The sequence below is a fragment of the Sphaerodactylus townsendi genome, linkage group LG01, assembly GCF_021028975.2.
Source record: "Sphaerodactylus townsendi isolate TG3544 linkage group LG01, MPM_Stown_v2.3, whole genome shotgun sequence".
In the NCBI taxonomy this organism is placed as follows: Eukaryota; Metazoa; Chordata; class Lepidosauria; order Squamata; family Sphaerodactylidae; genus Sphaerodactylus; species Sphaerodactylus townsendi.
Window position 1 is genome coordinate 111,842,008 of NC_059425.1, and position 24,694 is coordinate 111,866,701.

A 24,694-nucleotide genomic window follows, 5' to 3' on the forward strand; every position below is an offset into this window, starting at 1 on the left:
AGCTGCTTTCCCCAGGCACACGAGAGGCAGCAATTCAACAGGTGCACCTTTGCCACGCGAGAGACGAAGCAGTGGCCGCGTGGCTGCCTAGGTTGCAGCAGCCTCTCAAAGCAATCTACAGAGCTCGGTCCGGAAAGGAAATGTGAAAAGGGCAAGGATTTTTTGGATCGCCTCTTACAGGCTCGAGAGGTCATCGTACAAGTCAACCTGCAAATGTCTCGAAACAGGACTGTCACGGCGTGTAGGAGTGTACACACTTCCTTGGGAGGAAACCACTTAGGATGCGGTCTCTGTGAACAGGCGGGACTTGCTCCTGAGTAAACTTGTGTAAGGTTGAGCTGTACTATTAGGACGTGCTAGGATCCAGAACCTGTCCCCCTCTGGGAATTTTTTTTGTAAGCGGTTCTTACTCTGTCGTGAAAACACTTCGCAAAAATCACAAGGAAGGAACCGATGTAACGCAAATGCTCCATCTCTACGAGTTTCCTTTTTTAAAGTGCCTGTGGGCTTTCCTTTCCTCTCCCAGTCGGTCTCCATGAGTAAAAATGTAACCTTTAATTCCCCCACCACCACCCGCGTTCCAGCTGCTTTCCTTCCTCCTTCCAAGGCTACAAACGACCCGCTCCTCTATCTGCGGCCGAGGACTCTCGCCAAGAGAGCCAGGGAGAGGCTCGGTTTCGGCGGTTCAGGCAGTCAGCCACCCCGGCACCGGCCCGCCTTTCCGCGCTCGAGCAGCAGGAGGCGCTAGCGGGCACAGCTCTGCCCGGTCTCGGCCACCCGGCCGAAAGGAGTCCCTCATTGCCTCTGCTGAGCTCCGGAGGGCTTGACGCGCGCGCTCGGCTCCTCCCTCCGCCACTCGCCGATTAGCAAACTTAACTCCAGAGCGAGAGGAGCACCGAGCACGGGAGCGGCGGGCTCCGCACAGCATTTGCCCCTCGGGGACGCCCTCCAGCGCCGCCGCCGCCAGAGAGGAGGACGGCGACGAGGGAACCATTTCGACGGGGGTTCTCAGGGCAGCTATTGCAGCAGCCAGCGAGGCCGGCCGCCCTTCGCGGCTGTGGCGGAGACTCCTTGCAAAAGTTCTCTAAAGTCGCCACCATGGTGCCGGGGGCTGGAGCGGTCGGCTTGCTGGCGGCGCTGGCCTCTTTCGTCTCGCCCTCGGCTGCCCTTCTTGGAGCGGCTCGGGGCCAGTTCTCCGCAGGTAAGCGGCGCCTTGGCGGGAGGGGGTCTCCTTTCTGCTGCCCTCGCCGGTGTGCGCAGGTTTTCCCCCTCCCCTTTTGGACGGGGGGTGGGGGGCTTCGAGATCTCCCCTCTGGAAGGGGGAAAGGCTGGGAGGGAGCGCGGGCTTCTCTCAGAGTCCCACGCCGGGCTCGCAACTTCAGATGCGGGAGGGAGCCTCTTTCGTGCATAACCTGGCTTAGCCCGGGCGTCCCCTTTGCTCCATGCTCGAGACGCCCTGGGAGGGCGAATCGCCTTTTCCAGCAGCCCCGAGCTGCCCGAGAGCTCGGCTCCCCCGCCCTCCCCCCCGCCCCGGACGCTGGGACACGGGTGGCGAGGTTTCGGGATCGCGGATCTTTTGGAGTGTGGAAAGGTGGGGCGGAGGAGGGAAGCGGATCGTTCGAAATTACTTCCTCCTCCCAATCCTGGGCTCTCCGCTCGTTTTTGCGATAGGTGGTGGGAGAAGAAGGGGTGGAGGCCGTTAATGTTAAAAGGGGAGGAAAACACAATCTGGTGGTTTGGACCCTTCTGAAGGGAAAGATTTTAAACAGACTTGCCAGCTGCAGCACGCTTTGCAGCAGGGTCCCCGGCCTCTCTTCTGATCAGCTTCCCAGGTAGCCTTCGCCGCTTCCATGGTGGAAGTCCTGCTTGTGTTTCGCTTTTGTTGGGTGAAGTACCCCCATCTCGGGTTGAGGTGGGACGATAACGGAACACAGAAGGCCAGTTTTGAAAAAGATCGAGTTTACTCCACAGAGGACTCCGTTGCTATTGCTTAGGGGTCAGGGGTCGGCCGACTTGCGAGTAAAGCTACAGGTCTCACATGATCAGAATCAGGGATTGGGAATGGGAGAGAGAGATGCCCTTGAATTGCAACCGGCCCTTTTCTCCCCCCCCCCCCCCCCGTCCCAGCAAGTTTAGAAGCCTCTTCCAAAAAGGGGATGCAGTCGCGAAGGAGTTAACGAACGGAGCCATGATGTGGGTTTTCTAAAGCAAACAGGCTGCGCCCAGGAGCGAGAGGCCGATTCCTGCTTTCTTCTGTTGACTTTGTGTTGGGCTGACTTTTGGCAGAGGGACTGAACTCGGCTGGCTAACCTCGGAGGCAGCGACTTTACCTGGCTGAGCAGGAGGGCGGAGCTGCCGAGGACGCGCAGGCTCCGCTGCCGGGACGGGAAGAACTTTTTGAGTTTGGGACCGACCGCCTCTTTCTTTGGAAGCTGCCTTTGCCCTCCTTTCGGTTTAGGCTTTGCTTTTGGGAGGGTAGTGATTAAGGAAAGCACAGGGAAGTCATCTGAAGGTTTTAGCAGGGCTGGTTGAAAAAAAAGGATGTTGACAGCAACAAAACGAAACGCGGAAACTCCCAACAAACCTACTTACCCAGTTCAAGGGCTGTGCACGCAAATCCCAGATAAAAGGGTTGGATGTAAGCATTTCATACAGCCTGGGTTGATCTAGTAGCTGAGTTCACTCATGCAAAAGCTAAATACCACCCTCAAGTTTAGCAGGTTTGCACCCCTGCTGGTCATGGACTGATCTCAATAGACTGGCATTGTTGGACCTTCTCCAGATCAGATGAAACTTGAAGCGCTGCTTTCTAACCGTATTGCATACCATTTTAACTGTACAGTAACACCGCCATGCAGACTGTATGGATTGTTTCCTTTCCAAGACCAAAGGGTATTAAGCAGTATTCACAAGCTTAACTTTGAAAGACACAATTTTTTCCATTTTAGCAGTATATCCCTATAAATTCATACTTGAATTTGATCACTGCTATGATTAGGATTGCCCCTAATTTCCAGGCAATATCACTTGTTTAATTTTAGGTGGTATATTTAAAAAAACAGAAACGGCAGTAGGTGTATGTGGCCTATATTTTTCTTGAACATATTTATTTTAAAATGGGTGTATTGCCTTTCTAAAGTTTAAGATGGGTGTACAGAATCAGTTAAAATAAATCAATACATTGCAAGAATGTAAAGTTAAATAAATATAGAATGATTGACTGCAGGAGCACAGCTATTTTCCTTACTGATCAAAAGATGCAAAACTTGACATCTCCAAACATATTTTTTATAATATGGCAAAGTAGAAGGGGGAGATGTAGTAGGTGTATTCCACATATTTCCTGTGCCATGCACAGTATTAAGTACGTCATTTGTTTCTGTATGCATCAGACAAATATAAATGTGTGACTTCGTTGTAACAGTTAAAATGCTGCTAAGCCAGTGGTCTCTTTGTATGGCTTTTTCATTCAAATGCTGCTTACTAGGACTATTTCCTCCATCCCCCAAAGCAAGAAAGTAATGCCTTTGTATATTAAACTTCAATGGTGCTTCATGACTTAGAATGTAGAGCAGTTGCCTGTTGCAAGAGATTGCAAGAACAAACCAGTACTAGATGTGTTGCTGGAGCAAAACAAAAACAAACCAACTATGTCTTGTAGCAGGTTATCTTTCAGACCTCCTGCATTAAAGTTCTCAAAGGTTTTTTATTTTTTCCACTGTTATTTGGAAGGTCATCTCTTGAGATAGTTTGAACTATTTTCTAGGATGCGTGACATAATGTTTTATTCTCCATGTTTTAATTATTATATGACAAGGAAATGGGTATTCCATTGATTGGGTGCTTACTTGCTCATATTTTAATTTGTAAGGGAATGGAAAATTTCCCATTTTCTAGTACAGCTGCGTGATACTCAAATATTTGTTTACAGAAATCCCTAGTAACTTTGGGTAATCTTTGTTGTTCCTTCTCTTCCTCATGTTTACATTGCTTTCTCTGTTGAAGGGCTCAAGAGAGATTTAGAATATAACAAATTGGTATTTCTGGACTGGTAAACACAAAAAGATTGCCAAGCCCAAATTAGCTTTACTTGTACTAATGCTATGTATCACTTTGTGTAAGTGCATGGCTGTGTGTGCACATGTCCTTGTGTTTGTATAACATGAAATTGCATACATTGGTAACCCTAATTGGTTTCTGTATCTCTCTCTTCCACTTATTATATGAAGTTCATTGTAATTCTTGTCTAGTGTTCTGTGTTAAAGTTATCAGATCCGCTCTAAATGTTGACTGTCCTAATCATCATTTCATTAACATATTTAATAAACTTGGCTTACTATCTGTGATTTCAGTATCTTATTGATGGACATCATCAGCACATTAATTGAAATTGTATATAATCTTTAGATTATGTCTTGAATTGGCTGTCAGTTTTCAATATGGGAAGTTCTGTTAGGTATAAGATAACCAGTGCTGATTTCTTATGTATCTTATTATCCTGTGTGCTATATTAACATCTGGTCAAAATATGATTCACAAACCTGAGTGAAAATGGCTCTACTCCAGGCGGCTTTCTGATGCCTTCATTTCTTCTCTCAAATGTTCAGATTAAAGCACTACAGGGAACTAAAAGGGGCTGGATACAGAATAAGTTAAACTAATGTCTGGAGAGCTGAAAATGGTGATATATGGGGCAAAAAACAAAGACATTCCTGATTTTTTACAAGTAGCTTCCACTCTCTGTTTATAGCTGGAAATTGCTAGGTATCTTTTTAAATTTTTGTATGCAGATATAGTTACAGAGATGGGAAGGATTCATTCTTGACTTTCTGTGCTTCTGAACAGCTAACTTAGTACTTCTGTTGTTTCTTTTCCTATTTACTGTTATCTTTTACATGAAATGTAAATCACATGGCCCTTTAGTTTATATTGTATATGAATTTTACTTTTGGTGATAGGCTTGCAGATTCCCCAGGATATGTGTGCCAAAGTATGTGGGAATCAAAGGATAGGAGGTAACAAGTCAATCTTTTCATGAGTTGAAGCCAAAGGTACTTCACTGGAATGCCTTCCCTCTTTATTATGTCTGGTTGCACCACTTCAGGGAGATAAAATCGCCAGAGGATATTCATAGGATATTTCACAGTCCGAACGAATAAGAATTTTTATATAAATGTAAATGTTCTGAACAGAGATGGGGTCAACATACTCTGTTAGGTTTTATTCTCAGACACATACTTGATTTCTTTGGAAAGACTTAGAGTAATATTGTCTTTCTAGAGTTTTTTCCAACAATGTTGTTTAAATGTTAGAATTTAATATTTGTGAAATGGCTAATAATATCAAAAAAGTTGCAAATAGAAACTTCTGGACTATTTTTTACAATTATTGTTTTTACCAATAATTTCACTTTTTTGCTGTACTAGCAAAGAATATCTTTCAAACCCAAGGGTATGTTATTTTTCAAGTCAGCAAATCTGATTGAATTTAGACTGAACTTAACAGTTATCATGGAAAAAATCCCCCTGTTAATTTCTTTTGAAATGATATTAACCAGCTTGGTAAACCAATAACTTTTTGTTTGTGGCTTAGGTTGTGGCATAGGTTTCTAAAGCAAGAAATAATTGTTGTTAATTGTGAAACTGATTCCTCTGTGACAAAAAATGGAAGCCTCAGATAATTCATTTTAAGTAATGGTCTTGAAGACTTGGGTGAGCACAGCTGGTCTGCATGAGTAGTGGTTCTTTGAATGAGTAAAGCAGCACAGCTCTGAATTGGGGGAAGGGCTTCTTAACCTCATCCCTTATTCCTGCATTGTGACTCTTAACTCTTCCCATTCTTAATCTTGTCTCTGATTTGATAGCATGTCTACTATCACTAGGTTCACTTGCCTCAGTTGAAGAATCTTGCATTCAGCTGATAACTCTCTCCTAACTAATCTTTTATATATATTTCATGGGCCAGCCAGGAACATGATTGCAATTGTAAGGAGGTAATGTGACTAAAAAATTAATTCTCCTAATGGCTCTTCTTTTATATACATTCCAGAATATAATGGCAATTGTAAGGAGGTTATGTGACTAAGTCAGAATCCTTGCAATGGAATGATTGATCTAATGAATACTATGTGAAAAGATGAAAACAAGGAATGATGCTGAAACAGGTGTTGTTAAACTGACCCAGTTATCATCCGTAAGAAGGTGGTACTTAGGAGGGAAGATGGCAACCATTGAGAGGCTAGGGCTATAACTATATGGTCATTATGCAGATATCTTTGAAACACCTCCCCTTCTTGCTATCACCAGTTTTGCATAGAAGACTAATCTTTTGAAACCAACTGGGTTCTTCTGTGAATTGAGGAAAAAGCAGGATACTTTCCCACATTATTTAATATTTCTGGCTTTACTAGCCACAGAATGAGATAGCGTTTGTTTTGGAAATTTCACTTGATCGCTCAACAAAAAAGCGAACTGTTGGCTTTTGTACTTTTAATGTCAGGAGTCATGTTAAGCTTTACTACTTAAAGGAATTACATACTTAATTGAACTGTCATTTAGCCAGGCACCACAATTAAAATGTACCATCATTGAAAAAGAGTTGTTGGAGGACAGCATTAGAGAATACTGTAATTAGGGCCCCACTTGTCTCATTTGCCAGATGCTTATCGGAATGCCAAAAGGTAGCTTTGCTGTTACCTCAGGGGAAAAAAATCCTATATACACACTATTGTAGGAGTGAAATACAGCATGGAAGAAAACCAAATGCCTTTCTGCATTTTCTGTGAGTGGGACTGACACTTTCACTTTAGTAGTAACTGCCACAACCTCGGATGTTGAGAGTTTCGGACAGTAGTAAACAGTTTGTCATTTGACAACGGAAACACTTGTTATATTACATGACAGTAATAGGAGTATTGGGTTGCCAACCCCAGCTCAGAAAATTCAAAGAGATTTTGGAGTGGTGTGTAGGAAGGATGAAGATTGGGGAGAGAACTCAATGAGGATGTGGTACCATGGAATCCACTCATTGAAGCTGCTGTTTCTTCTAGTGGATCTATAGCCTGGAAACCAGTGTTGATTTTGGAAGAACTCCAGACTCCTCTTGGAGGATAGTAACCTAAGGGACAGCATTCACAAATTCTTCAGGAAATGTTTAAAAATGTCTTTAGAAGCCACATTAAAAAACACATCTTATGTTTTGCCTTGAATTCATGTTACCCTGTTTCTCCGAAAATAAGACATCCCCTGAGAATAAGACGTAGTAGAGGTTTTGCTGAAGTTCTAATTATAAAACATCCCCCAAAAGTAAGACGTAGCAAAGTTTTTGTTTGGAAGCATGCCCGTCAAACAGAACACCAGAGCATGCAGCTGTGGAGCGGAAAAATAAGACATCCCCTGAAAATAAGACATAGCGCATCTTTGGGAGCAAAAATTAATATAAGGCACTGTCTTATTTTCGAAGAAACACGGTACCAGTGACATGTTAGCATACATGCTATATATATATTTTTCCTCCCAAGCCTGTTCCGTCGTCACTGTGACATTCTGAGGTAAGGTGAGTTTGAAAAAAAAAATAGCTAGCTTAAAGTCACCCAGAGAGTTTAATGGCAGAGTAGGAATTTAAAGCCATGTGTTCCCGGGTCCATGTATTCCAACGTGGCTCTACCTTTTGAGGAATGTTTTTCGAAATTTCAAAATTTAGCAATGTATCTACATTTGATTTGATGTGTTAGACTCATGATGATACTTTCAAAAATGTGTAGATTTCTCAAAGTTCTAAAAAAATTATTTGTTGCTAATTTCTAAACGGGAGCAAAGGCAGTCTTTGATGGTGAGAAATTAATCTTTTTTTTAAAGACTCCAGCAAAATGACCTTTCCTGGATAATTCTGTCTTTGTGAGAGTAAGCAATTCATTCATTAGTCTTTACCTGAAGAAGTTCAAATATAATATCAGTGAGCCATGAACAAATTCCCTACTTTATTGGTAAAACTGTGTTACGGGACTACCGTGTTTAATATAATTTAGTTAATAGACCATCCAATATCGAAATTAGTCCATTATATGAAAAGGCTTATAGAAACAGTCAATAATATGAGGCCTTCAGGCCAATATTTTAAACATTTCTCATTAAGTCAAAGATATTTTACTATAACGTAGGTCGAAAGCTGTAGTGAAACAATGTTTGACTTGGCATTAAGGAAATAGAAGGTGGATTCTTATGCTTTTAAGCTTCTGTATTACCAACAAAGAAGAATTAAGTTGGTATATATCCGACTTGATAAAGAATGGAAAATTTATCAATATAGTTCTTCTGGCCATGTCAGTATTCTTGTAGACCCATTGCCCTCTAATTCATACTAAGTGTTCCTACTTTGGAAATGTTAAATAGCAAAGGAAAAAAAATAACAATTTCCTTTAGAACCATTGTGTGGTAAAATTTTTGTCCTTGACAGACTGATTCAGCAAACCAACTTAAACATCAAATACATATACACACAATGGTAAGTTGTTAAATGGTAAATGGTTGCCAGATGACCTCAAAATCTGTTCTTCAACTTCTTTTGATTTATATTTAGTGATCCCCAATGGGATCGTGCTGTCTTGTTGCCCCATGTTGGTAAACACAACTGCATTTACTCAGCATACTTTTAAAAATTGCCATTGTAAGATCCAGTGTGGAGTAGTGGTTAAGAATGGCAGATTCTAATCTGGAAAACTGGGTTTGATTTCCCACTCCACCACATGAAGCCTGCTAGGTCACCCTGGGCCAGTAACATTTCTCTCAGAACTCTTTCAGTCCATGCGGAGGCTGGCAATGACAAATGTCTCTTGTATTGAAAACCCTATGGAGCTGCCATAAATCGACTGTGTTCTTGATGGCACTTTCCATTGCTATTGAAAGATAAATGCTGTGACTTATTTGTGACTTATTTTTAAACTGTTAAGAAACTATTCAAACAAAATTAAAACTATGACTCATTTATGGAAATGGTCGCTGAAGTACATTTGATGAACAAATCAGATGTCTTTTTTTCTTAATTGAATATTGCTTAATCTCATTAAATACATACCTTGAACTGTGTCTAGAAACTTGAGAGAGAGAGTGAATTTTCTGCATGATCACTGGTTAAGCTTGAGAGTAATGCAGATCATAACCATTTATCAAAACGGTTGGAAGTCATAAGCTCCTGGTGGTTATTTGTGCCCATTAAAGTGCTTGGGTCCACTATGCTAATCATATTTCAGCAGATATAATTAGTGGTGAAGTTTGCAGCCTTACTAGTTAGACTGCTCTCTTAATAACCAATTAAAGCATTTGTATTAGAAAGGAATCTTGATCTCTGTGTTTTTGAAAGAGACAGCTTTCTTGTCTGTATAATTTTGTTTATATGTTTTGAACTAATTTGCATCTTTTGTACTACACATTATTCTTCAAAGTATGTGCCACCATGGGCGTAACTTGGGTGGGGCAAGCCTTGGCTCATGCCATGAGCACTGCTTGAGGAGGGTGCCAGGCAGCCCAGAGCCCCCACCCCCAAAGTGGCGGTGCAGGTGGGATAGACTTGGAAGGCCAAAAACCTGAAAAGGGCCCTTTCCCCAGTGCAGGAGAAATTGCCGCGGACAGACTTGGAGGCAACCCCTGTCCATGCCACTTGAACTAGTGTGGGTGGCCTCTGCATATCTTTTCCAGGGTTGGGCTGCCAGGTTGAGGAAAGCTTAAGATAGGTGGGCATGTAAAGGTAGGTTGGTTGAAGGGGGAAGGGAGATGAAAGCAGGAAAAGGGAAGAGGAAATTTATTTATTTATTTAATCATATTTTACTTCACCCTATCCAAAGGGCTCAGGGTGAGTTACAACTGTTAAAAACACAGTAAAACATTTAAATACAACATTACACATTAAAACTATAAAAATGCCTACAATATTCTAAAACAGTAGATTAATGGTTTATAATAGGAATAGATGGAGACTTAAAAGAATCCAACGCCTCATCCCTGCTCCCTCCCCCCCCCCCCGAAGATACAGGAAAAATGAGATGTGCCCATCAAATTCTTGTAGCCCTCCAGCTGTTTAGAATGTTCTCATACTCCATTTATGCTGATTCATATACTGTTCTTCATGCTTTTTTGGTTTTCCATATTTTTGGTACTCGTATGGATGACCACATTCCAGTAAGAGTATAGTTAGTTGTTCCACATGCTCTGTTTCATTGCGCTATGGAACTGTTATTACAGTGTAGAAGAATACTAGATATTTTCACATTTAAAGTTTTTAAAAAGTACAGGGTCTCCTCATTTTTTCAGCAGCTAGATGTTTAATACCTACTGCACAGTGATTTTTTTCAATTAATATGTGCAAGCAATTACTTTTTCTTTGTCTTGCTTATAACAGAAGAGGTGTCAACGTGAATATTTCTTATCCACAGCTCTGTTCACATACCTAGGGTTGCTCAGAATTGGTAAAAGACTGCATTTTGTGCTGCATGTTTTTTATGTGACACAAAACCTCTGTGTTAAGAAATGGGAAAACTGAATTTGGGTCTGTTCACATCAGGTGAATTTGACTTTATTCACTAGTCAATAATTTAAATCATGGTTTTCTTCATAAAGACTAATTCTTTCTGGTGTAATTTTAATATTTACAACCAGATGAAGGTTTCATTTTTAGAATAATAACTTTTTTGGATTAGTTTTACAGGTATATTAGAGTTATTGATACAACTTATAATATTAGAGATGCATTAGATATGCATAGATAATTATGAAGTTATTGCAAGATGAACTATATCCAGTTTCATTTGGACCACCAGGCCTTGCATTTGTTGTTGTTGCTGCAGTGTTTGCATTTTGCCTGCCTGCATTACCCATTCGTAAAAGAACTTTACAAAATATTCCCAAACTGGGTCTCTTTTATGACTTGCAGCCATTATATTTTTTTTCATCCAGGAAGGAGGAGCTATACACTCAAAGATCCCGAGACTCGTGGATTATTCTGTGCAAAAGGTTTCGCTTTCATTTTTACTACTTCTCCCTCCCTTTTCACACTTAGCTTCTTGTGCATATCTGTTCCACTCCAAACAATTTTCTACTCATTGAACTTCTTTAAATTTCACCCTTAAGTGGTGAGGTATTGATTCTGTGTACATTGGTTTGCCAAGGAACAATGGGATAAAGGTACTTTTGGCAACTCTGTTTATTTTATAAAATTGCTACTGTGAAGAAGAGGCATGTTATCTCTGCAGACACAAATTCGCAGTTTTGAGAACTGCAAAATCAAGCATCTGTGATAATATCTTCTAGAGGGAAAAACTGCACAAAATAATCTTACAAAAATCTTTAGAATGGATTAATGGAATTCATTTATCAAAAAATGTAAACATTGCATGAATATATAGTCTCATGCTACATAATTATCTCATGATGAATAATCTTTGGACCATAATGTATCTTAAATGGAAAATTATTTAAACTACCTTTATATAGATTTTTCTTCAAAAAGCATTTTATTAAAAAATCCTATTTAAAATTTTAAAAATCTAATTTCTTAGATTAAAAAAAATCATCAATTTTTAATTTCCCTGGTTTACATACCTTTGAATATACATCAAAGTGTATGTTGAGCATACAATGTATAAATGATGTAGGTGTCTGGGAACACTTACTAAACATGCTGATTAAAAAAGCTGGGCTTAATGAAAGCCTCTGATTATGTGTTTGGTTACAAACACAAGTTCGTTTCTGTGCATTATGTAAATGTCTAAGATCCTGGCGTATCATGCTGTTTGGTTGGAAATGTTATATGAACAGCCAGTGAATATTAACTTGGGCTTGATCAGGGAGCTGTGGCACAATAGTAATCTATCCTTCAGCCTGTCATGTGATATCTGGTTGCTAGTCTCTCTTGTCCTGTATTTCCTCTGTAAACGGAGGCTCTTTGAAGAAAGCAATCCTGTCCAAGATATTAGAAGTAGTTTACCTCAGTCCTCAAAGCAAACAATTTTCTCTCAACCCTTTTCTTAGAATCAATGTCTAGTGTGAATTTTGGGGCAGATCCTGAACAAGGTGCGCAGTGTCTTTTATGGCAGAATGTTGAATGAGTTGGACTTCACAATCTATTTTAGGGCTAAAACAGAGTGAGAGCACAGATGTGTGTCAGAGCATTCAGGTGGTTGTAGAGTTACTTCTCCTAAATTGACTATTTGCTTTAAAAACTTTAGACTATGACTTTATAATCTACAGAGTGATCCTGCAGATTTGGAGGCGTATCATATGTAATTATTAATGGCATTTGCAGACCTTGGATATACTGCAAAATAATGAGATATATGTCTGTGTATGATAATCGCATCCAGATGCTAAATATAAACAACTCATCCTTGACTTTCTGAGAGTAGAAGCAAAAGTGTTATTAATGTTCCAGAAAGTTTTTCAGGATGGCAAATTTCATTATGATCTGTCACTTTCTTAACCATTTCCTTGAGACAGTGCTACTGGTTTGAAGAGATCCAGAAAAAAGATTGAAGCAAAAATGAATGCAGTCTGTAAAATGAGATAATGCATTCCATGCCGTTTGTAAAGCAGTCTGAATAAGAAGGTTGGCCTTAGTCTGCAAGATGGAGAATCCAGTAAGCAGTCAAGAATTCAAGAAAGTGCCACAGAAATGCTTCCATTTAATTAGCCTCTGCACAAGACTGTCCCTGGACATTACACTAATATGAGATCAGAGTTGGTAAACGTTTAGCCAGTTCTTCCAGAAAAATATCTTCTGATACTTTTGAGACCTTATTCGAAACCTGGTGCTGATTTCATAATTGGTCTCTAATTCATGGTTGTGGTTTGAGATTATCCTCCCTGTGCTAAGAATTATGATGGCAACATGAAACAAAATTGCTTTTCAGAGCTCTTTTGAAGTGTTCTATAAAACCTTTAGAAATTATTTTTAAGATTATATCAACCACTCCTTGTTCAGTTAAGACCACAGCAGGAACTTGCTCATAAGACAAGTTGACATTACTCTTCTTTTGTATATATTGGCCTAGAATTAAATGCTCTGAAATCCAGCATGGTGAACCAGTGTGGTTAAGAGTAGGTGCACTCTAATCTGGAGAACCAGGTTTGATTCCCTGCTCTGCCACTTGCACTGTGGAGGCTTATCTGGTGAACCAGATTAGCTTGTGCACTCCAACACATGCCAGCTAGGTGACCTTGGGCTAGTCACAGTTCTTGTAGCTCTCTTAGCCCCACCCAGCTCACAGGGTGTTTGTTGTGGGGGGTGGGAGGGAAAGAATATTGTAAGCCCCTTTAAGTCTTCTTATAGGAGAGCAAGAAAGGATATGAATCCAAACTCCCCCTCCTCTTCTTTTTCTTCTTCCTCTTCTTCCTCTTCTTGTTCGCTAGCAGGCTGTAGCATTTGTAAATATCCTTAATTTCAGTGGGGTTCATATACAGAGAAATGTGACACAATTACTATAGTGTATTTTTTCATTTATTGGTGTTTACAATGTCAAAAAAGAGTTTATCTGTAGTAGTATCAGCACAGTGGGCAGTAAAAACAGGTTCAGAAATATCTGCAAGATTATACTTGGGAGTTTCAGTGCATCATGTGGAATGTGCCCTCACAAACAGAGCTGGTCGCTATCTAGGGATCAGAGCTATCTGTTGACAGGGAAGGGATGTAGGAAGGTCAATATAGAGGCAGGCTCAGAGAACCGTATCAATGAAGCTAAAGTTGTCTAAGTGAAGACATTGGATTTCAGAGCATTTAATCTGGCCAATATATATAAAACCAATGGGCTGTTGTTCAATGAATGAGTTCTGGGACCTAAACAAGGCTAAATCAGTTCCCCTTTCATCCTCTTTATAGTTTTGACTGGCTTGCTGTAAGGTATGTAAGTGTAAAAAAAATGAAGGCTTCTGGCTTAATCCATGTTTAATCTATGAGAAAAAGCCACTGACACTCTCACCTGTGGGGTTTTTGTCATGTTATATTCTGGATAATGTTCACCAAGCTGTTAAAGTTGCTTAGTTTTGTATGATTCTGCCGAGCAAAGAGATCAGGTTAAATGATCTTTGATGTCGCCATTCAATTCTGTGGCAATACACTTAATGTACTTCAGTCATCTTTTGGAACTTGTATCTAGGAAGGAAATACCCTTTTTTCTTTTCAGGCGGTAGAACTACTAACTAACCAATTTAGAGGTTTGTTGGCACCCCTACCTAAATGTGAATTTAAGTCAAACACTAAAACAAACCACTCTCCCAAACCCTAAACTTCAATCATATCAATAGTACAGCACAACAGGCTCTTTGGAGTCTCTTTTCTTGGGAGCCTTCAAGGGAAACATTGGCAGATGTCTTTCTAGTTCTTATGGTTGCTATGATTTGATAGCCACCATAAATTCTCCAGAGATTTTGTTACTGTGATCTGAGATATACTGTGGGTAGTCTAAGTAGTAGACCAATGAAGGTAGTTACACTCTCTGCTTTGTTTGCACAAATAGTGTTTATCTTTTGGTTCAAGCTGTGGAAAACCAATTATGTCTGTTTGCAGTAGAAGCTAGCTGATCATAGTGTTCCTTTAGTGGGACTGCTGCTGGTGTGACTCTCCTCTCCTCCTAGCAGTTTTATAACTTTAAAAAACATCCATTTTATGTGTGTTTTTTGAATAAGGCAAATCTCATTTGAAATAATCTAGTAGTCCCACTGGTGAGAAAGCAGTACCATAAAACAACCACATGGCTGAATTAAAGCAACATACTAATCACTTATAATCAAGGCACTGTATGGAAAATGGATAGTTCAACTGATATTAATTTTTCACAAGACCTATCCATATGAATTAAGGGTACATCAGAAGGGTTTTTTTGGGCGGTGTTTCCAACTTCAGTGTGAAGATCTTGTATTTACAAGTCAGTCATTACTCGGTTTATTAGTTAAAAACTTTAATAAAAATAATTTAATAATTCTAGATACTAGACAAATATTACTGTTGAAACACAGAAGAGAACAAGCATGGATGAAGGCAGTTAAAATTATATACACATACACGACATTCCTGCCTACATTGAATTTTAAGAATGAACTAAAACATTTAAGATTCTTATCTGTGACCTGTACAGAAAAAAGAAAGCAGCGTTTTCCCAACTTCCAAGTATAGGCTAATGGGGTCTAAGATTAAGAGAGGAAAAGATCTTGGGATCATAGTAGATAGTTCAATAAAAGTGTCAACCCAGTGTGATATATTAGTGAAAAGGGCAAATTCTATGTTAAGGATTATTTGGAAAAGGATTAAAAATAAAATGGTCACTGTTAACATGCCTCTTTATCGATCTGTGGTGTGGTTGCTTAAATTTGGTGGGTGTTTAGGTATGTGAAAACCTTCTTTTCTCTATTTTGGCTTCTTGAAGTCAATGAGCAATTTTCATAAAATTGGTAATCACGCCAATTTTATGCAAATTTCTCATGGACTTCCTGCTTGGCATTCTACCTGATATTAACTGAAGTAGTAAAGGAGGCAAGGCATGTAATAAAATTTCCCGAATGTAGAAAAACAAAGGCCCAAGCCATACATACAGCAATCCTGTAGGGTCCAACAGAGCCTTATCCTTATCCACTGTCCGCACTTTGTAGCATGCACCTGCAGGCATCACATCAGGTCAGTATAGAGCAGCGGTGGCAAACCTATGGCACGGGTGCCAGAGGTGGCACTCAGAGCCCTTTCTGTGGGCACATGTGCACATAGTTCATCATGGGTGGGGGAATCACACCCCCACACATCTAGGCTAGCCTGGGCACGATCCTTTACCTGAGAGTAAGCTCGGTTTCTGGCAATGGGGCTTGCTTCTGAGTAAACCCTCCTAGGGTCGTGATTCACCTATTCGAAGCGTTGCACGGTTGCTTCACCAAGCTTATTCCTGAGTAACATGTGCCTCAGAGCCAACCGTTTTTTCTAAACTAAAACCTCAGAATTCAGGTTAAATTGCCGCGTTGGCACTTTGCGATAAATAAGTGGGTTTTGGGTTGCAGTTTGGGCATTCGGTCTCGAAGAGGTTCGCCATCACTAGTATAGAGCAATGGAGACCTTTCTGCACCACTCATATCCTATCTAAATGCCCATGATAAGTCACATTTTCCCTATGGTTGAACTAAATTCTTTATATAGAAAAGCATTTAAAAGTATGCCCCTCCCCCCAAGTCTTAAGAGATAAAGCCTGTGAATATGTTTATCACTTCAGTCAGAAGCAGATTTTAATATGTTAAGGATTGCAGAAACTCACATAAAAGCCTCAAGCATTAAAATAATTTCCACATAACACAGCAGATTGTCAAAACTGACCTGAAAGGAAAGGGGGTTGAACTGTAACACCTATAGAAATGTCCAGTTCTGTAGAGATTAATTTCACAAACTGTCTGATCTGAAAATGAGTTATCCAGAAGAGAAAGAAGAGCCATAGCAGTTTCACAGAAGCCTCAGGGATATTAATATTGCATAGAATAGGAAAAATCTGATTTAGGAAGGTGATTCACATTAGCCAGATTAACAGGCAAATCCACAACAAGTGTAAAGCATATTCTGGCAAGCCTGCTGAAGGTTGTTTCTTACCTCCTAAAGCATACCTGTATAAAGAAACAAACTGCGAAATTCATAATGCTGTGAAGTTTTAGCTCTTTGTATAAAATATCAATTTTTAAAAATTGGTTCTTTTTAAACATTGGTTCTTTTTAAACATTAATACATTTTATCAAATGCAGTATACTGAAATGGCTGATGGATTGTATCTCCTTGCATCTTCCACATGTGCATATGCACCTTAAAGTATAAATAAATAGGACATGTGCATAATGACGTATATATGATCTTTTGACATGTATTTTCAAGGGAAGGTGTGTATCTGAGCATACATCTGATTTATATGTGACAACCTGTGCAGCCATGGGTTCACCATACCATTGTACTTTGATGAAGCTGTGAATATCCGGAAGGCTGTTTTCACTGATTAACTTCTCCACTCTAATATGATTAGGGACAGATGCACATGCATACCATTTGTTTACATCAGTGTAATCAATGTGATTCCCATTTAGGATATCTTTTTAATTTAAAATAGAAGTCCATCAGCACCTAAAAGATGTAACATTTATTCCAGGACAATCTTTTGTAAGTCAGTCAACTTCAGAGGACAGCCTCCCTATGCCTCCCTTTGCCCGGCTCCCCGCACCCCACTTACAGGAGCCAGCTGGGGGAGGATGTGACTCGGGGGTGGAGCTTGGATGGCGCTGTGGCAGCAGACCGGCTCCTGGACTGGTCTGCCGCTGTGGCCCGCCTGGGTTGCTCCCCGCCTTCCCCCCCAGCTGGCCTGCAGGAAGGGCGGAAGCGGGGCTCAGCCAAGCGCTATGGTGGTAAGCCAGCTCCTGCCGTCCCTGGCCTTCCTGGGAAAGTGCGGGAGCTGACCTATGGCTGCGGTGAACAACTCAGCCAGCAAGTGGTCTCCTGGCAAGGGGGGGAGCCACTAGGCACTGGCTGGGGCACTGCGCAGTGGGAGAGGCCGGGTAAGGGGCCTGGCTGCTACCTCGTGCCCCACCATGTGACGAGATGGTGTGCGCCTAGGGACATGGGACACCCCATGTTCCCATTAGCGGTACGCCAGTGGTTGTAGACCTGTAGAATTAGTGTGGAAAAGAGTGAATTATCACAGATTTCTAGTTTTGTGCTAACAAACTGCAGAATCATGATTTGTAGGTAATTCTGGATTACTGAAGAATGTTCTTTGTGATACATACATACATGTAGGATTTTTTTTAAAGTTACCCTCCATGATTTAAGAAATTATCTTAAAGATTGCTTTATGTACTTTGCTAAAACCAAAGCCTGCTCAGACATATCTGTTATACACTGTTGTGTACATAGCCCATATTAGTGTCAGTATTCAGAAACATTTTTATATTAAAGCATATAGTTGTCAACCTAACTAATAGTGCTAACCCTTCCACTGGGAAAATAGCCTTGAAAGAAGATATAGTTGTCAACCTGTAGAATCAGTGTAGCAAAGATTAGTGAGTCGTCAAATAAAATTCTCTCCATATTTAAACTGAGCATCATATTTGTATGGATGTAATTCCAAATTGGGAACATGATTGAGGCATACTTGAAAATTCAATTTTACCAGTCAGATGTTTAGTTTAGTGTCTCCTAGGAAGATAAGGGTCATTAAAGTGTCTCATGAAGTGTGAGATGATTTGGACCAGAAATGGAAACAAATGAAAACACTGGTGGATCTTATATTTTACAGAAAATATTCATAATTTCTAGTATTTAAAAAAGTGTGTGCTACTTACATGCATGGTCTTAAGTTGGCTTTCATCCAGCTCTGAGGCAAGGTCTGAGTGCATTCATTGCTGACCTTATGATCCTGCAAGTGACAAATGCTAGCCAGACTGCTGGCCTTTGACTTCTGTCTCCTGTGCTGTTTATTGCTGTTGGATTTCTGTAAAGAAAGTAACCATTTTGCTTGTGCATTTGCTATGCTTTAAGAGACTCCATTTTGAGTGCTGAAAGGCCTTCTAAAAATCATGTTTTCTTTCTTGTTTTTCACATAGCTTAGAAACAGATGTCTGCAGTTAGAGATAGGTGTACTACCCACCAAGGTCAGATTCCTCCTTATGGGCATGAAATTATCTTCAGTTATTTTCAGCTCGATACACTCCATCAGCTAAACCCCTAGTTTAGTTTCAGAAGGGAACTAGCTCACCTTCTAGACTAGAGTGTTCTCACCAACTTGGCATATGATTGGTTAGTTGGTAATCATTTCGTTTGGCCAGCCTATGCCATAAATTAATCATATTAGAGTTAGTAATAATATTTCCTTTGTCTTTGTCTATGTTTGCCTCTACTTTGCTTGAAGAACTTTGCTTATGCCCTGAGGATTTCTGTTGTATTTTCCTTGCAAGTACATTTTCTAATAAGTAATTTTGAGTTTTGTTGCGTTGTTGGGTTCCTGAAACGCATCTTATGGTTTTATGTTCCCTGTATATCTTTTAAAACCTTTTTACAACCTCTATTTTAATAAAAATAGGGATTTTCAGCCGCCGGTGTGGAAGGGGGCTATATTGGCAGTGGCCTCCTCCGTCCGCAGCCTGGGGGTCCACCTGGATTTGTCTCTTTCAATGGAGACCCAGGTGGCCCATGTAACCCGGGTTGCGTTTTTCCATCTCCATCAGGCTCGGCGGCCGGCCCCGTTCCTCTCCCAAGCAGACCTGGCTACTGTGATCCACGCAACGGTCACCTCCAGGCTAGACTGTTGCAACTCGCTCTACGCGGGCCTTCCCTTGTATCTGATTCGGAAATTAAAGCTGGTCCAGAATGCGGCGGCTCGCCTGCTCACAGGAGGTGCTGCCCATGACCACATCTCACCTGTGCTGCGCCGTCTGCACTGGTTACCGGTTGAATTCTGAATCATTTTCAAGGTGTTGGTGTTAACCTTTAAGGCCTTACGCGGCCTGGGGCCTCCGAACCTGCGGGACCATCTTGCCCCATATGTCCCTAATCGGTCTCTGCGTTCAGCAGAGGCCAATTTACTGGTGATCCCTAGCCCCTCAATAATGCGACTGGCCTCCACTCGGACCAGAGCTTTTACAGCTCTGGCTCCCGCCTGGTGGAACGCTCTCCCTCCAGCTGTGCGGGCCCTGCGGGATCTTAATGAGTTCCGCAGGCTCTGCAAGACCGAGCTGTTCCACCGGGCCTTTGGAGAGGCCGGTCGCTGATGCCCCCCCCCCAAATAACATCGGTGGAACCTGCCGCCCCCTCTTCCCCTCTTTTAGGGGATCTGATAGTAGGTCGCAATCTACTATATTGGTAATTGGAAGCTGCATTTTAATAGGGTTGGTTTTAATGTACATAGATATAAATTTAGTTTCATTGTTTGGAGTACTGGTTCAGGGCCCAGGGCTCAGCATTGCCACCACCCAAGAACCAGGTCAGGTCTTCGTCAGATTCATCAGTGGTTGGACTAGCCCGGCAGGTTAATTGTTAGGTCATCTTTTCATGTTTAGAATTTGTTTTAGCCTTTGGGGTTGCAAGGCTGAGTCTGAAAAGTGGCAAAATACACCAAATGATGTGAGATAAGTAAATCTTCATTTCTTTACTATTTCATCTGTTACTGCATAGCAAAACTTCTTGAAAAGCAGTTTTTGGAGGTGAAAAGCTGTTTTTGAAGCTGTTTAGACATATAAAGTTGCCGATTGTAATTTGATTGGTAGAAATTGTGATGATAGGGAAAATGTGTACTGTAATAGTTGATTGATGCTTACAAATTAGAAGCACACATTCAGTAATGTGTGATTACCTAATGCTCTAGGCTCAGAGAAGCTCCTTTAACTCTTTCATTTCCTATTTACATGCCTTTAAGGGGCATGTTCATAAATGAAAGAAAATGGGTGAGCTTTTGTCATTTTAGGATAGTTACATATGATGCTTATGTGCAGGCAAGTGACAGTTCAGCTCTCGAAGCTTTGTCGTTATATGTGACATTTCCAACTACATAAAGTTCCTTTTCCCCTCTTCATCATTCCCTGCCAGTTTCTTCAATACCAGTTTCCTTCAGTAAAGGAAAGAAATACCAAAAATGGTAAAGACTGAATGTGTAAAGAAGTGTGGGTCTTCAGATTTAGAAACCATGCAGGTGTTGAGAGAAAACATACACTGGTTGAAGAAATGTGAATCACTTATGATTAAATCACAGCCTTGAAGGGAAAGACACACTGATTAATTGAGACAGAGTAGAACCTTTATTTTTTGGAAATTACCTTCAAAAGATTAGGAAGCTACTGCTTCCTGTGGGGCACTGCAGAGTAGGTGTTCATACAAACAGGCCAAATTTTTGGCATTTCTCACTGGTGAACTTCAGGACTTCCAATTTCCATCTGGTCAAGCAGACATAGGGTGGGCAGGTCTGATACAGCTTATTCCACATGCAACTATGCAGGTTTTTCTCTTCAGCCTGGTCTGGCAACATTCCTGTATATAGTCGTAATTCTAGGGCAAAGTTTGGCAGATGCTTAAATTGTCTAAATTTCTACTCTTGCTCAAGGAACTTGTGCTATGGTGAAGCGGTTAGCCTATAATCTAGTCTAGAGTGTCTTTTCTTCTTGCTTCCATAGATTAATATACATAGATTTCTACAATTATCTTCAGAATTTATGAACCAAAAAAGGATTCTATTGCATTCTGGTCTTTCTGTTTCAGAATATGTATTTAAACTTATAAAATTCCAAAATTCCAAAATTTAGCATCCCTGGGTAATTCTGAAGCTGAAAAAGTCATGATTGTTCTGACAGGACTGTTGGTGTATCACCATTGAAATGTTTTTTCCCCCAATATTTTATTTATTTATTTTAAACCCATTGAAATGTTGATTTGTTATACAGCTGTATTTTAAATATTTATTCTATTTTATTGTATTGGTTTTATCTTGTTGCTGCCCTGAGCTCTTTGGGGATGGGCGGGGTATAAATTTAAAAATAAAAAATATAAATAATATGTCCTATGTATAGTCACTGCCTGCCTAAATCCCTTCATATCCATTATATTAGATTAAAGTAACTTTAGGATAGAAAAATTAAACAGGAGTCTTGAAATGTCTTAAAATGAACAAAACATGTTCCAATATAAGAGCAGAGGTGGGATCCGTTCAACCAGGGTTTCCCTACACCACTTCTCTTCTTCTTAGGAAGTGAATTTTACTTCAATTTTTTTCTGAGTGCCGAGAAGGGGTTACTAAAGAAACCTCCCTGCCCAATAGGGACTGGAGGTGCGTGTGTGCGGCGCCGCCACTGTTTGAATCCCACCACCATTGGAACCTGTTATTAAAATTTTTGGATCCCACCACTGTATAAGAGTGTTTCTTCACATGCATCTGAGGATGCTTTCCTTAGTTCATAAAAACTTATACAGGAATATTGTTAGGCTTTAAGGTGGGGACCTCCCGACTGCTGCAAATGGATGGTTGGTGCCCACCGTGGCTGGCATCTTCAGAGGTGGTGGGATCACAGGAGGAGGAAGTTCCTGTTATGGGAAAGAGGAAGTCTTGGGGCACAGTATAATCACAGGATTTTCTCCTCTGTGGATACAAATACCAACTTTCCGACAGAATGAAACATTAGGAACAAGATCTACCAGACCATGGTCACGCAGCCTGGAAAACACACAACAACCAACATTGAAAGTGATGCTGGTTTTGGAGAAACTACCCTGAAACAGCATCATTTTCAATGTTGTTTAAACTAGGGAGCCCAGATTCTCCCTTTAGGGTGGATTTAAAAAAGGAGAATCTGAATCCCTTGATAAACAATATTGAAAGTGATTTCTGTTGTTTGGGGAATCACTCCTAGAAGGATGCTTCCAGCCACAGGATGCAGGTGAAAACATTAGGAACAAGATCCTTACCAGACCCGCGGTCACAAAGAGCTCCTTGAAAACAACAAACCAAATACTGAAAGTGATGCTGGTTTTTTTTGGGGTGGAGGAAAATTCATTCCTAAAAAATTGAGTGGATTGATTTTCTAATGAGCTTGAGCTTTTAGGGTGGTCTTTGGTGATCTCCTAGGGGTGGGATTTAAAAGGAGAATCTGGGCCCTCGTCTAAAACAATATTGAAAGGACCTTGCTTGGGGAATCCCTCCTGAAACAAGCATTTACAGATGCAGGTGAAACATGAAGGAACAAGATCACGCACACGGTCAATGCAAAGAGCCTGGAAAACACACAACAACCAACAATGAAAGTGATGCTGTTTTTTTGGGCGGGGGGGGGGGAACTACCCTCAAACAGCATCATTTTCAATGTTGTTTAAACTAGAGAGCCCAGATTCTCCCTTTAAAAGGTGGATTTAAAAGAAGAATCTGGGCTCTCTAGTCTAAACAACATTAAAAGTGATGCTGTTTCAGAGCAGATTCCCCCACCTCGCCAAACAGCATCACTTTCAATGTTGTTTCAACTAGGGAGCCCAGATTTGTGAGTTGGGGCATGTTCTGTAACAGTGGTGGCAAACCTCTGGCACTCCAGATGTTCATGGACTACAATTGCCATCAGCCCCTGCCAGCATGGCCAATTGGCCATTATGGCAGGGATTGATGGGAATTGTAGTCCATGAACATCTAGAGTGCCAGAGGTTCGCCACCACGGCTCTATAATGTGATTGTGACTTTGAGATGACATGGTGCGAAAATTGTTCTTTGGTTGTAGTGGGGGAGGGCGGCCTTTGGTCATGGGGAGGCTGTCCATACGGGGGGGGGGGGGGGCAAAACTCCGGGCTCCATTTTCCCTAGCTACACCTCTGCAAAAAGGTTGGGTAGCCCTGTATTAAGATATGAAAAGATTTGTGTTTATTTTTGCTACATCAAACCATCATCATTACCTCATTATCTGCTTTGCATTTCATCTCAAAAGAAGACTGTAATTGCTGTGAACTAGAGAACATAAAAAGTGGAATACACAGGGTCCATTACAGCAGCAAGACCTTTGATAAAATATAGACGTGTTCAGCATCTTTCCAAAAAGCATCATATTGCAACTTGCCATACATTTTAAAAATGGAAATTCGCTCCTTGGGATTTTTTCCCCTCCTCCCAAGTTTGTTTGTTTGTTTCCTTCTTTCTTTCAAAAATTTTGAATTGGTCTTCATTGTGAGAGTCATTTAGAACTATATTGTGTTGAGGTGTGGTGCAAAGAATTTTCTGTTTTCTTTTGACTGCTCACATCTCCCTTCCTACTTTTGAAATGCTGGAAGTCCATTGCACTCTGTCCTCTTGCAGGGGTCCCTGGCTGTTTCCATGCTCACTATTATTGCTGAAAATTTAAGACTGAACCAGATATGTTTTGGTTAAGAGACTGGCCCTGTTATGAAAGGGTAGATGGGGAAGGGTTTTTGGTGAGGCTCAGTGTGAATCAATGTAACATCTGTGAGTATCCTGTCAATTACAATGAAGAGGTTTCCACCTTTATTCTGTGCCTTCATATGCAAGAAAGAATATACAGTGTCACGCTGTCTAACACAGAATCTGTTGCAACCTCTAATAATCATACTTAAAACTGACACCAGATTGATCTAACATCCAGTGTTGTTGAAGTGAAGAATAAATGCTTTTGCTTTATTTAACATTTCCCTTCCATGCTTAGTCTAGCACATTTTAAATAAAATTCTTTGCCTAGTGGCTAGAAGTATATTTTGTGGTTCCTTGTTAAAACATCACTCTGCATTCCCCAGGAAATCTCTTCCATTCTTGGCTGCAAACATATCAATACAAGCTTTTGTGTAAAAGATTTGAAACTATCTCAGAACTTGATTTAAATTGTGTCTCAGACTCATTTTATTTAGTGGTTTGCTGTGCTCCTCCCCTCACATGACTTGGAAGAACAGCTGCACAGGTTGCTTGAATGAGCTGATTAATGCTACTGGCAGAGCAAGATTGGGAGGAGGGAAAATGACCCAGAGGAGTAGATTTATGTTTTTTAAGTGTATGGCATGTTGCAATATGATGCCAGTATTTACATTCCTGGAGCCAAATGAGTGGAGTTTGGCTTCGTATAGTAATCAAAAGCCTTAGGGTTTTCTTCATTGTCAAGTTGTCCTTGGAATTCACAGTTCTGTATTTAGCATTATGTGCATTACAGACTGTTAGCAGAATATGAAATAAAGAATT

The 24,694-nt window shown here is 40.8% G+C and overlaps 1 protein-coding gene across 18 annotated transcripts in view; it reads left to right on the plus strand.

Moving 5' to 3' along the window:
• Nucleotides 1-792: 792 nt before the first annotated feature.
• The window catches only part of PTPRK (protein tyrosine phosphatase receptor type K), a 482,195-nt gene continuing 458,293 nt past the window's right edge, over nt 793-24,694 (plus strand). For 3 of the 18 annotated variants that reach the window (XM_048490954.1, XM_048491003.1, XM_048490988.1), the window contains exon 1: nt 795-1,201. In XM_048490954.1, the coding sequence (XP_048346911.1) occupies nt 1,099-1,201 (103 nt within the window). In that variant the 5' untranslated portion in view covers nt 795-1,098. Of the gene's footprint in view, nt 1,202-24,694 lie in introns of all 18 variants that reach the window. The other 15 variants (XM_048490945.1, XM_048490972.1, XM_048491058.1 and 12 more) reach the window with 7 other exon arrangements.